Here is a 13,706-nt window from a genome sequence, read left to right as displayed (position 1 = left end):
GCGCTGAGATGGCCTGGCTGGAGGGATTGCGCAGTGGCAGGGTTTTATGGTAGGTTTTAATGGATTTCTTTAGAATGAATCCTTCACAACTGACCATTTACACAGCTGTAAGAGCCCTGCCAGGGGTAGGTGGCTCCAGCCAAATGGAGCTGACATCAGAACTGCTGAGATCCATTTGAGCAGGAATCTGAGGAAGGATGGCTCCCCATGAGGACCACGGGCACAACCAGGCCGAGTCCTGCCAGGATAGGCTAGCAGACCGTCCTGGCTACTGACCCGGCTGTGAGCTCCCTCTTTTCCCGAGTCCAGCTGGCATGGCTGTTGCCAGGTCACTAGTCCCTTACCCAGCATGCTCTGGCAGCTCCTACAGCAGCGCTGGGGCTGAGCCGTGGTCCCAGTTATCTACCCCGGAGCCCGTTCCATTAATAAAAAGCTTCCTGCTGCATCAGTCAGGGCTGAGATTTCTCAAAGCCCACTAGCTGCACTAACCCCCATTAACCTGGATGGGGGCCGTGCGTGGGACACTGATCAATTGTCTGGTCAGCTTCAGAAATCTCCGACCAGCCTCCCTCTTCAGAGAATCCAGACGGAGCAAGGCAACGCACGCTGTGCCAGGGTGTGGGGAGCCCCGTGGTGGGAGTCGATACAGATGCTGTGGGGTGCAAACCCTCACCACACTCCGGTGGGAATGTCGCTGCAGTGGAGGGAGGGGCCCAGCTCCCCAGGGCTCTGTCCAGCGAAGGCGGATGTTCATGCAGTTGGGGGGAGGGTTCTTTCCTTTCGCCAGGAGCCAGATTGCTGCTGCTCATTCTACTAGTTGGACTCCTCCAGAGGGACCTGCGCTGTGGCCGGGTCTCTTAGGGTCTGGCGCTGTCCCCATCACCTCACCATTGTACTTGAGCTATTGCGCCTCCCATGCTAACGAGAAAATCCCGAGTCGATGCTGTGGAACACCCACCTCATCTGCAAAGGTCTTAAATACGGGTTGACCTCGATACTTCCCCTGGCCTCCCTGCCCAGTCTGTTTACCCACTTTGCTCCGCATTTGGTTTCTGCAACGAGCCCAGGCTGACATGAGAGCGAGCGTCTCTGCAGGGCTGAAAGCAGCCGCTCACTTGCCTCTGCTCTTGGACAAAGGTGTCAGCCAGACTGCATGTTCCTTCCGCCTGGGGCTGTCTCTCATGCTAACATGCCTTGAACTGCAGGTGGCTCCTACGTGGCCCTGCTCTGGTTCTCCAGGACATGCCAGCCAGCCTTGCCTTCCATGGATCCTGTCTCTGCAGCCCTTGGGGAACGGCAGTCAAGAAGCAGCTTAGCAAAGACTGAGCTCTGGGATGGTTTGTGGCTTCGGCTTGCCTCTGGGGAGGTTTTACATCACAAAGCCTTCTTCCCGCTGTAGGGCTTCCATGGCTGCCTGGAAGGACGGAAGCCTGTCTGGGTGTGTCAGGAATGAGTGCACACCTAGTGTGGCTGCTTGGGCCCTAGCGCAGCAGGGTGTGCGTGGGTACAGACAGACTGTGCTGCACAAGTGCACCTTGGCCTCCCGCTGTCGTACCGAGCCTCACTGATGTACTCGCTGAGCGGTTCCCCCTGGTGTGAGCAAGGATGGCATGACCCATCCCTTCGCTGGCACCTGAGCCAGAGCAGGTGGGAGCCTCTCCACTCATTGCTGGGGGTGGCCCCTCTGGGCCTAGGTGTGGGGGAGCCAGGCTGTCGAGTCAGACCCCGACCCCAGCACTCTCTGATGAACACCCTAAGTGAGTGGATGTGATGGCGTACCAGCTTGCAGCTGCTGTCTGGGCAATGCTGCGTAGAATGCAAGATGTGTTTCTGCAAGTGCAAAACCCTGAACTCCTGCCTATAGGCCCAAGGGAAACTGGGGGTTAACAGGTGGTTTATGGGTTAGACGCTGGGCTGTCTGCTTTTCCTGTAGCCATTGAGATAAAGTCGCAGGCGCTGTTGGATGCCCTTCTCTACTAGCTGGTCACGCGTAATGACTCCTGCTTGTTTAGCTTTATCAACACTAGGAGCTGCTGCCTGGAACCAGCCTAACCTGCACCAGGGCTGCTAGCCTGCACCAAGCCTTGATGATTGCCTCTCCCATAATGCACTTTGCCGGCTGGGAGGGATGAGGGGTTTTTCCTCTACCTGTCCCAGAGGCCCAAATCCTGCCCTGTGCAGCCCAGCTGGCCATCCTGTGTTTCCCCATCCCGCTTTCTGAGTCACCCTGAGCCGCCGGGTCCAACCCAAGGGCGGTTAGAACGGCTGCCTCAGGCCCCTCTCGCAGCCTCGGCCCCGTCACAGCACACGGCAGGGGATGGTCACAGCACACTGCACTCCAGCACGTGGAGGGCCCCCCTCCCTCTTACCTTGCGCTTTTGCTCCTCCTCTTCCTGGATCTTCATCTGCAGCTTCCGCACCATCACCTGCCTCTTCCACTCGGGGATGGGCCGCCCCTGCTCGTCGTGGGTGGGGATCAGGGACTCGATGTCCAGCTGGCTGGGCTGCCCCGAGGCCATGAGCGGCGAGTTGCCGTTGATGACCGGCTCAGGGGAGCTGGTGGCCCAGGGGACGGAGGCTGTGTCGGGCGTGGTCGGTGGGGTGAGTGTCCTTGCGGGGGACAGGGAGGAAGCTGCAGTCTCTAGCTGGATGGCAGAAAGAGGAGAGGGCTTTAGTTCAGGGAGTGGTGTGACACAAGGGAGATGCTATGTGAGAAGGCGCTCGCTCCGAGAAAAGCTACCCCTCTCCCCGCGGGAGGGAGCCCAAGATCCTGGTCATCCGTGGACTCCCTCTGCCCCGTGCTGGCAGTGCTCAATTTGTGCTAGGGCTTGCTGGGGCTGAGCCCCGGCACCTCTGGGCCTGGCACTTCAGAGTCCCAGCACCTCTAGATTTGCTGTGTAAGTTATGAAAGTTAAAAAATTGCTTGAGTCCTGTCCCCTCTGTCATTACAAAGTAAGTCCGGTGTGTGGGACTGTGACGAAGCGGGACTGTTCTTAACGTTTCCTCTGAATAGTGTGGGGGTGCTTCAGTTTCCCCTAGGCAGTTCTTAAGTATCTAGGTGGTGGGGTAAGGGTGTATGATCATTGCAGAGCCCTAGAGGGCAGGTGTGTGCAGGGGTCTGGACACAGAGAATGGCTGACACCCTGTTTCCTGGCCACTGATGGCCTGGGCCCTTCCCTCCTGCAAGGTGAGAGCTAAAGGGTTGGAGAACAAAGGAATCAGGTGACCTCCTGGCCCGGGAAAGGGACAAAGCCCAGAGGAGGAGGGGCTGGAGGAGGAGTCAGTTTGGAGCTGGCTGGGACATGGAGTGAATTGCAGATGTGGTTGTCTGGCTCACTGCCCCCCAAAATGGACCCAGCTGAGGGGTCCTGTTCTCTGCACCTACAAGCTCTGTGTTAGACCATGTTCCTGTCGTCTAATAAACCTTCTGTTTTACTGGCTGGCCGAGAGTCCTGTCTGACTGCGAAGTTGCGGGGCAGGACCCTCTGGCTTCCCCAGGAGCCTGCCTGGGCGGACTCGCTGTGGGAAGCGCAGGGAGGGGCAGAGGATGCTGAATGCTCCGAGGTCAGACCCAGGAAGGTGGGAGCCGGGTGAGCTGTGTGTCCTGCAGACAGGCTGCTCCCAGAGAGGAGACTTCCCCAGAGTCCTGCCTGGCTTCATAGGGAGCAGTTCCCGAGCATCGCCCGGGGACTCTGTGACAGGGACATTCTGTGCTGGGGAACCGTGGGGACCAAGCCCCTTCCTCCAGGTGTCTGAGCCATTCCGGAGAGGGGCTGAGCTTTGCCATTCTCCTCCCCTCGCCCAGCATCTGTTGTATGGGGCAGCGCCTGCCACTCGCTCGGTGCTTGTACAGCGCCTGGCACAGCAGATCCTGGGGCCTTGGGGTGCAGCGTGAGACCCAGAACTGAATTCTACAGGAGGGCTCAAACAGCCCAGGGACAGGAGCCTCTTTCCTGTCAGACCTGTTGAACCCGTCCATGCGGAAGCCTCACAGCGGACCCCGGCCTCAGGCAGCCCTGCGTCTGGGGGCCAAGCCAGCTCCGGGGGTGCTCTGGGGATTCCCCACCCCAGCACTCCCTAGGAGGGCTGGTGTCCCTGTTTGAACAGCTGCTCTTGGCTGGGGTAAGCCCCCTTCTTTGCTGGGTGCTCGGCTCCCGGGGGAAGGTTACATTGACTCCTGGCCAGGGCGCTCTGTGGGGAGGGGGCTCAGGGGCTGCGGGGCGGGGGGGAGGCCTGCCATTGCCTGGGTTTTAGCACGGGAGTACCCAGCCCATTCAGGGCAGATCTCTGCCCATGACTCCCCAGGGCTGGGAGCAGCGGCTGTCTCCTGTGGAAAGTGCCCTCCCTCCTGGACCCCCAGCCCCCCCTCCCCAGCGGCTCCCTGCTTACAGCACAAAGCGGATCATGCTAAATTTTGCTGAGGATTCCAGCTGGTTGTGACAACTGCAGCCAATCAAATTTGCCGCCCTTAATTAAAAAGTTAATCCAGTTCCTAACCCAGCTCCCTGCCCCGTGGAGCTGAGCGGGGCCCGAGTGGAGTGGGGCCAGCCAGTCACCTACATTGGCCCCTGCCTGGCCGCTGCCTGAGAAGACAGTGGTGAGGCCTTTGCTCTGCGGAGTCGGCTTGAGGCTCTTCCCAGCCTTGATCTCTGCCAGCAGCTCGGAGTTGTCACCGGTTGGGGACATCATATTGAACGACTTGGAACCTGGCAGGAGGAAGAGGGGATGTGGTGAGGAGACTCACAGCAAACTCACCCCAGGGCTTTGCTAGGCCTGGCCCCCCAGAGCCTCGAGCCAGCGGATGTGGCCCCAAACTGCACCTTGGAGCTCAGCAGCTTCGGGCCACTTTGAACAGGGGGAGAGTAATCGCAGAGTCAGGGGCCCTGTGGGCAGCTTCGCTCCAGGCCCGCTGCTGCGGCTGAGCTCCCCTGCAGCAGGACGGGGAAGAGGCATTGCCCACGCAGGCAGCTCCCAAGCACCTGGGGCATTAGAGGTCAAAACCAACCCTGAAAGTGCGAGGCAGCTGGCACAGGTCCCAGAGCTGCTGCATTCTGCCTGCTGATGGACGGCAGGGCCCAGCCTTGCAACAGCTGAGTCTGGGTACAGCCCCCGGCCACAATCAGATGGGAGGGAAGACACGCTCTGAGCCATCTGAAATCACCTGGGGAACCTGCCCACCCTGAACTCTGAACCTGGAGATGAATCACCGTCTAATCTCAGCCATCTCCTGCAGCTGCTTCCCCTACACCTGCCTCTGGCTAAGCCTAGCGCCTCGGGTGCTTTGGGCCAGCTCACCCTCAGCTCAAGTGGGCTGTGCAGGGCAGAGGGCTCAGGAATCGCACCCCTGCTGGGTCCTCAGGAAGGGGTTTTACTTGCATGGGGTGTGGGCATGGTGAAGCCAGGCAGTGCTCTGCTGCCCCAGCATCATCCTGCTCTGGGGCCTAGGGCTCTTCTGGCCAAGTGGGGGGATGGTTCCCCCAACTGCCTCCTCACAATGTTACTGCCCCACAACGGAGATGGCTCCCTGTTGCTCTGAAACGACCCCGAGCCCCAGCGGGGCCAGCGCCCAGGCATGACCTCCAAACACCTCCCTTTGGGGTGTCCTCCCCTCTCCCCAGGCTGGAACGGGGACTCTCTCATGAATTCCTTTCCTTGGCTGCTCCTATTGCCAACGCGCTGCCCCTCGGAAATGCAACTGATTCTACACCAAGTGCTACAACCTAATTACTCAGCAGACAAGGAAAATGAAGTTTAAAAAGATGCTCACATGTAGTTAAAGCACAGCACAGTGGGGTCTGGGTTAATGACTGGGCCCCCAAACACCACAACAAGACAAATCATGCAGCTCTCGGGGCTCCCGGAGCATTCCCCCCTCCCGCAGAGGAATATCCACAGGGGAGAAATCTCCTCTTGCCCTAGTGAAATCCTGGCTTCCTAGATCCAGAACAAGTGTGGCCCCAGACAATTACTGGGAGGGAAGGGTCCTCACTGCTCGGGGTTGTTTCAGAGCCACAGGGAGCCGTCTCTGCTGTGGGGCAGTACTTGGACTCAGCACTGGGAAGTCTGCAAGCCTTTCAGATACCAGAAAACACAAAGCAGGAAACCAGACGGCACCACCTCCTCCAGAGTGCAAACTCCACTGAGTCGCCAATGGGCTGAGTGGAGAAGGAGGCAATCAAAGGAAGGAGCTGGCTGTGTGCTGCCCTTAGGACCCAGAGCTCTTTCTGTGCCTCACGAGCTGATCCTACAGAGCCTGCGGAAACACCAGCATCTCCACCAGCATCTCCACCGTGCAGCCCCCTCCCTCCAGCCCGCGAAGCAGGGCTCCGCCAGAGAGCTGCACACCCTGGAAATCGTTCGACAGCCCTGTTGCCTTTGCGGCAGCAGGATTTCCCTGTCTTGACTGGTCACTTCTGAAATGAAGCCTCAGCAGTAACTCTGCAGCCAAAGTTAAAGACGTACTGGCTAAGAATAAAACCGAGCACACTCACACGGGAAGTCAGGAAATGGACCCAGCCTGGCAGCCAGGGGCAGCCCGGTTCCTAATGGCCCCACGAGCGCTGAGCTCTGCTGGCAGGCTGACTCAGCAACGGGCTTCTCTTTTGCCAGCAGCACTGCCGTGCCACTAAGCCCGTGCCCCGCGCCCAATCCCTCGCTACCAACCCCATACTTGCCTTCCATGTGTGAAGCAACAGTCAGGTAAGGTTAAGAAGGGATAAAGCCGGCAGCTGCGGGGTCAGAACAAGGTCAGCCAGGTAAGCCCAACTTTCTAGTGCTCTTGAGCTTCACTGAACAGTGAAATCCAGTCTGAGCGCAGCCCTGCCAGGGCCAGGCTAGCCCAGAGGAGAGCAGGGCCACCTGGTGCCTGAAGATGCCTGTCTGGTTGGTTGCTGGCGGTATCTACAGAACTATTCTCCCCTTGCTGGGTGCATTCAGCCCCCACAAAGCAAACCTTCAGCATACACGGGAGATGAGTTTGCCCTGCAGCCAAGTAGCCCTGTTTCTATAGGACGATCTGATCATCTAACCTATCAGCAGTACCTGGTCCCACCGCTCTTGCAGGCAAACCATTGCTCTACAGCAGTTGGAAACACTAATATTCTGTGCGAGCTAAGAATTCTTGCTGCTCTTTGCAAAGACTTGCCCTGTTTTGCTTTGTCTACGGCTGTGCGTATTATGCAGCCCCAATGCTCCAGTTGACAAAACTCGCCAGCCCTTTTACCCACCATAGGTCCTGTGCCACGTGAGTGGAGTCTCCTAATGAGCCGGTATGTGGCAAGGAGGCAGAGTGCTTTCCCAGCTGTCCTCCTGCCGGAGCGAATGAATGGGCTGAAGCGCGTTTCCTTCTTGGCTGAGGCTGCGCAAGTGGACAAAAGGCTGTTTGGCTTTAATGGCCCACTTGGGAAAATGAAATGTCGTTAAGCGTCTGCTGTGCCCCCCAAATCCTCCTGGATTCAGTGGTAATAAGACCAAGCACTGAAAGGCTGCCAAACTGTAAACAGTAATAAGCTGTTGATGGCAAAAGACATGGTGGTATTCACGTGTCCAGCTAATGCTGGCCGTATGAACATGCACAAAGGCTCCACTGTGCAGTCTGCAGGGGATTCATCTTAGAGCTTTTAGGGGTTTCCTAAGGAGCCAGGGCTCGAACCAGCCCAGTTGCTGCTGCTCTTCCCGATGCAGCTCAGCATGTGGGCCATGAGAGCTGCACCAGGCACCCCAGTCATGTACCGACAGCACTGGCTACACTGAGCGCCCAGCCCTGGGGCCAGCCGTTACTTTGCAATTTCAGTAAAAGGGACGGTCACGCTGATTTCCTCACCCGCCAGTCTGACCCTGCTGCCGTCAAAGGCCCTGGCACAGCGCCTGGACTGCAACGCGACCTGGATCGTGGCCCCATGCTGCTACCAGCATCCAAATTACTGAGGCTGATGGCGCACTCAGGGAGGGGTTTTCCCTGGCTGCCAATGGCAGTTTTACCACTGATTTCAAGGGGAGCAGAGTTGGGCTAAAGCCGAGTACTTTGGAAAACCCGACCCTACTTGTGTGTGTTGCCATCCTGCTCTCTCTCAGCCCGGGCAGTGGAAGTGGGACCTTTGATGTGTTTCAATGTTGCAAATACTTGTGTTTGTTTAAAACAAACTATGTCCCCTGCCATTTACTCCCCTCCCACTTCTGGGCCTGGCTAGCTCAGGGGAAGGAGACTCGTACAAACTCTCAGTGAGGGGCCGAGGTGCCTGCCTGGCCCATTCAGGCTGGACACGGGACAGCGAGTGCCCAGGTCAGAGCTCGGCTCTGTTTCCCCAGAGCTGGGATGTGCAGTCAGATTGCAAAGGGGTCCTGCTGGCCCATTGCAAACACCCCTGGCAGGTCTGCTCTGCCCTGGGGCGCCCCCAAGCTGTGTGGCCCTGGAGGAGTGTTAAACTGTGGGGTGTGGTGGGGAGACCCTCACAACCAGGCCGAGTCAATTAGCACAACTGGGGCCCCTGTTGGGGTGCACACAGAATGGGCCCTGCGGCCTCCTCCTTGCCACTTGCTGGGGTGGGTGCTGGGTCGGGGGGGCCAGGTCCTGCTGCCCCAGCCAGTGCTGCCAACCGCCGAGTTTCCAGCACTGCTGACTGTCCCTTTGGAAAGGGAGCATGGCAGTGCAGCCCCGGGTAAAGGTGGCGGAGAATGGAGTTTAGGTCAGCCGACCCCACCACACCCCTGCGTCACCTGGGGAGGGACCAGCTCCCGCCAGCGTCCGAACCCCGGATCCCGCGCAGGCGGCAATGAGCCGGTCTCTGCGCAGCACACACAGAGCTTGTTAGCCAGTCAAAGGGAGTTTAATAAACCAGGCTCTTGCTGAGCCCACAGCCCCCAGGCATCGGAGAGCCCAGAAACCCTCCTGCCCCAGAGCACAGCTGCACCAGCCGGCTCCTGCTTGACGAATGTCCAGCTGCTTTCAACATGTTGTTTGCTTTCCCTGGATGTGTCAGCACCCTAACCTTGCTCAGCCTGGCAGCACATCACTTCAGTCAGCACAGAGTTAGAGCCAGCAGGGCCCACCTCGGCCAGCTAGGGCCTACACCGTCCCGAAGGGATCAGACGGCAGCTCCTGGGACGCAGCCATCAGCCCCCACCCACCGCAAAGCAGGACAGATTAACCAGCCAGCGCCCGGTCACCCACTGCCAATAAACATGCACACGAGCTCTCCTAGCAGCTGTAGGCCTGCCCCTGGGAGCTGCTTTGGGTTTGTAGGAGCCAAGTGAGGGCTCTTCCCTCCAGGCCAGCCGCTTCCTCGCCCGGAGGACAGCGAGGACTGCCCCTCTCCATGTGGTGCCCTGGAGCTCCAGGCTGCTGTCACAACAGAGCAGCCTCTGGCATTAGGCAGATATTTCCTGCTTGCTGCTGCTCCAGCTTTTTGGGGTTCCCGCCTTTCCTGGGCCAACTAAACTCCCAGAGCCAAGCTGCTCTGTGTGTGTGTGGGCCCACTCCCAGTGATGTGAACGGGGCAAGGCTCCTAACACACGCCTTGCACCGCCGAGTCCAGGGTGAAGGTGTGGGCTAGGAAATAAACAGCTCCAATACGGAAGAGGGAGACCAGCCCCCGGCTGGTGATTAAACACAATTATTTTCATCTGGACTCCTGTGCCCCGCCTGCTAAAGCTCCTTGAGGGAAACTGCCACGCCAGGGGAGCTGGAGGGGGGCTGTGGTGGGAGTGGAAAGGCCGGTGCCAGGCACAGGGCCTTCTCTCGCGCACTGCACAGCTGCTCATAGTAGCAAGGCTGGCCACTTTAACGCCAGCTCCCAGTGCCAATCAAGCCTAACATGGCACGAGCGTGTGTCTCTCTAGTACGGTGCTAGGGCCCCTGACTCTGCCTGTCTCCTGCTGCATGGCAGGGGGTTAGTCACCTGGTCCCCCCGGACAGAGACCATAGTGGTACCAGGGGGCTGTGGGACTAGCAGCCTCAGTAGGTGCAGTCCGTTTCCCCAGGCGCAGCAGCCAGCTCCTCGTGCCAGCATGGGTCTGTGGTGCAGTGCCAGTTACCCTGGCAGAGGAGCTGCCCCCGGGGCCCTTTCCCTGGCAGCAGGTACCTGGCATGCTCACAGTAAAATGGACACTGTCCTCAACGGCCCATGACGTGTAGCGCACAGCCAGGGCCATGGCCCACCCTGGTTCCTGGAGTGGGGCTGTATCCAAAGGGGCTGGGGAAGACATTCACGGCCAGAATGAGAAACTCTCTGTCCTTTGGCCTCTGAGGTGAATCCCCCCCGATCTAGCTGTGGCTCCTGTCAGCAGCTCTGGAAGGGCCAGTTTCACAGCAGAGGGGATGCTACTCATCGTTCTGCACCCACGTCGCTGGCTCTTTGGGCACAAACCACAGCCCCTGCAGCAACGTGGGAGAAGCGGGCACGTGGACGACTACCCGACAGGTCAGTAAGCAGGTCCTCAGTTGGACCCAGCTTGTAGTTGTGGTGACGAAGTGGGACTGTTCTTAATGTTTCCTCTGAATAGTCTGGGGGTGCCTCAGTTTCCCCTAGGCAGTTCTTAAGTATCTAGGTGGTGGGATAAGGGTGCGTGATCCTTGCAGAGCCCTAGAGGGCAGGTGTGTGCAGGGGTCTGGACACAGACAATGGCCGACACCCTGTTTCCTGGCCACTGATGGCCTGGGCCCTTCCCCCCCTGCAAGGTGAGAGCTAAAGGGTTGGAGAACAAAGGGATCAGGTGACCTCCTGGCCTGGGAAAGGGACAAAGCCCAGAGGAGGAGGAGCTGGAGAGAGTTTCAGTTTGGGGGCTGACTGGGGACATGGAGTGAAGTGCAGACATGGTTGTCTGGCTCACTGCCCCCCAAAATGGACCCAGCTGAGGGGTCCTGTTCTCTGCACCTACAAGCTCTGTTTTAGACCATGTTCCTGTCGTCTAATAAACCTTCTGTTTTACTGGCTGGCTGAGAGTCACGTCTGACTGCGGAGTTTGGGGGCAGGACCCTCTGGCTTCCCCAGGACCCCACCTGGGCGGACTGGCTGTGGGAAGCGCACGGAGGGGCAGAGGATGCTGAATGCTCTGAGGTCAGACCCAGGAAGGTGGAAGCTGTGTGAGCTGTGTGCCCTGCAGACAGGCTGCTCACGGAGAGGAGACTTCCCCAGAATCCTGATTGGCTTCATAGGGAGCAGTTCCAGAGCATCGCCCGGGGACTCCGTGACAGTTGTTCATGAGACAGAGCCTGGAAAATTGGCTCCAGCATTTTCCTTTTAAAGAGCAGATTAATCTGGAGGTATCAGCTCAGTGCATCTCATCAGAGCTCCCCTCCATCCAGCCTGTAAGCTCCTCGGCACTGGGACCGGATCTGCTAACATGCACAGTGCACATGGGGCTGGGTATGTGCCCAATCCTGCCCCACTGAAGCCACTGGGAGCTTTCACGATACTGGGAGGAGGATCAAGTCCCACATAATGGTCCTTCTCAAACCAATGTGTCATTGGTGGCCAAACTTGATGCCTCCCTCTGAATGTGGGAGCCTTGCTTTACACACAGGGGCTTGAAGCGTGTCTGATAATTGTTGGGCAGTAGAGTTGGGAGAGAATTGCACATGCAGAGTTAGAGGGAAGGGCTGGGTCACCAGCTAGGTACAACTACCCGTCTGTTACAGGAAAAGCCTCTAGAATGGCACCAAAAGTGGTCACTGTTCCATAGGGTTTCTAATCCCCCATTAGTATTATATAGACTCTGCTATGGAATTCTATAGGGTGGCTAAAAACAAGCCTGGAGAAATGATCTCATTCCTTATTAAATGGTACGGGGTTTCAGAGCAATTTCAAGAGAAACCTAGTCACTTTCTCTAGAATCCGACTGCCAGCAGACCTATTAAACCCTATGGCCTTTCTTTTGACGGGGTCTGTCTGCAAGTACTAGCATGGACCTGCACAGGCACGATACCCCCCTGTAGCCACAGCCCATGCTCCCCGTGGAGTCTCACCACTCCATGGAACAGGAAGCAAAAGAGCCCCTTGAGTCCTAAAGCTTGTGCAGAGGCAGCTGGACCAGGTGGGCAGAAAGTCCCTGTTCTAGGGAGCCCAGGGCAACAGAGCACTAAGGCAGCACAGCTCAGTGTTCTAGCAGGGAGCACTAGGCCAAGCGAGACGCAGAGGCAAAGGGATTTACTACCCTCTAAGTGCAGTGAGCGGGCCGTGGAAATGACAGCGGGCTGATGCTGAATATCTAGTTTGCGCCAGAAAATGAAGCACTTATACTGGCGATTGCTACATCACTGCCATTTGTCGAGACAAGGTTATTTGTTAATAGTTAAACACAAGGACTCCAAAGGCTCAGAGACTGAGCCCAGTGACATAGGGCAAAGCTCAGAGGCGTGAGCTGCTGACAAACAGCTGTTCTAACCCAACAGGAGGGGGGCAGTTTCTCATGGTAGCAACAGTGAGTAACTGCCACGAGCTTCGTTCCAGCTCCTGTGCCCTCCACCTGGAAAGTACAAACTGCACCCAAGTCCCCGAGCAGCAGCTGCCGAGAGCAAACGGCTGCATCACTGGTCTGGCTAGTCCACATCCAGAAAGGGAAAATTACCCCCCCAGCAACAATAACCACCAGCTAGCCATCCAGACAGGGCGACGTGGCAGCAAGCAGCAGCTTTCCCACATGAACAAGCCCTCCACCTGCACTAACGATGCATGGACGGAAACGACTCCCGACAGGGCAGCTTGAAGAGGTAACTAGCAGAGGGATGGTGTGTTACTTTGCTATCAGTATTTAAGTGGCTAAAACACAGTAACAAATTTACTAAAACAACTATTCCCCTGACAGCCACATGTAGTTTGCAGGGGTGCCCCACACATTCTCTGAGACCTGTCTTCAGGGTCAGCCCTCCCTGGGGGTGTTTATGCACTGAATTGTACTGGAAACCTTGGGGCTACAGTAAAGTGGCTGCTTAAAGGGGCTGGGGATTGTAGTTTGGATCCTCTGTGCATGTTCCCCTCTCCTGTATGCTGGTACAGTAACCCAGGAAAGTGGGGAGAAGAGATATTCCCTGCTGGGTCCTGGCTGGGCAGCTTGAGAGGGAAGCTGGAATGTGTCCTTGGCCTTACAGAAGTAATGGGAGGCATTCAGAGTTTGAGTGCCTAAATCCCGGTCCTTTCTGGCAGCCTGAGGGTCTCGGAGAAGCAGCTGTTTGTTGCCAAGAGCAGATCAAGCGGACAGGTGCCCTGGGCCATGCTGACACAGCAGCTCCTTGCCCCGAGGATACCAGCAGGGCTCTGCAGCGCCATTCGTGCCCCACCCAGCTGATCAGATTTGTGTGTGCCCCAGCAATCACCAGCGGGTCTCAAGTCATTAAATAGCCCCCATCCTAATGGCAAATAGCATCAGCCTTCCCTGTGGAGGAGAGGAGAATAAACTGGACACTGACCATTAAGGGACTAGTAGAAAGGAGCCAGGGCACTTCCCTTCCCTCGTCCCCCCCCACGCTCTGGGCACTCTGCTGACTTCCCACAGGGATGGTAAAACAGCTGCAGGACTTGGTCTCTTCCTGTGCCCCAAAGCTTTTCCTTCTAGGAGGTAGAGAGAGAAGCAGAGAAGTGCAGTTAGAAGAGGAGGCATTTGGCTCCCACAAGACAGAGAAGAGAAGCAGCCAGCAGGGAGAACAAGTGGGTACGAGCAGAAAGGAGCAATACCACGCAGACCCCAGTGAAGAGGACAGACAAGCCCATGGA

The 13,706-nt window shown here is 57.6% G+C and overlaps 1 protein-coding gene across 2 annotated transcripts in view; it reads right to left on the bottom strand.

The window, feature by feature from the left end:
* ESPN (espin) overlaps nucleotides 1–13,706 on the bottom strand; it is a 78,467-nt gene that overhangs the window by 8,519 nt on the left and 56,242 nt on the right. For both annotated transcript variants that reach the window (XM_073316602.2, XM_073316603.2), the window contains exons 10-11: nucleotides 4,561–4,706; nucleotides 2,370–2,645 (exon numbers count right to left, since the gene is read on the bottom strand). In XM_073316602.2, coding sequence (XP_073172703.1) covers nucleotides 2,370–2,645; nucleotides 4,561–4,706 — 422 coding nt within the window. The remainder of the gene's footprint in view (nucleotides 1–2,369; nucleotides 2,646–4,560; nucleotides 4,707–13,706) is intronic.

The sequence above is a fragment of the Lepidochelys kempii genome, chromosome 18 (genome assembly GCF_965140285.1).
Source record: "Lepidochelys kempii isolate rLepKem1 chromosome 18, rLepKem1.hap1, whole genome shotgun sequence".
Classification (NCBI taxonomy): domain Eukaryota; kingdom Metazoa; phylum Chordata; order Testudines; family Cheloniidae; genus Lepidochelys; species Lepidochelys kempii.
The sequence above is the reverse complement of the archived record's forward strand: the minus strand, read 5'-3'. Positions and strand labels throughout refer to the sequence as shown.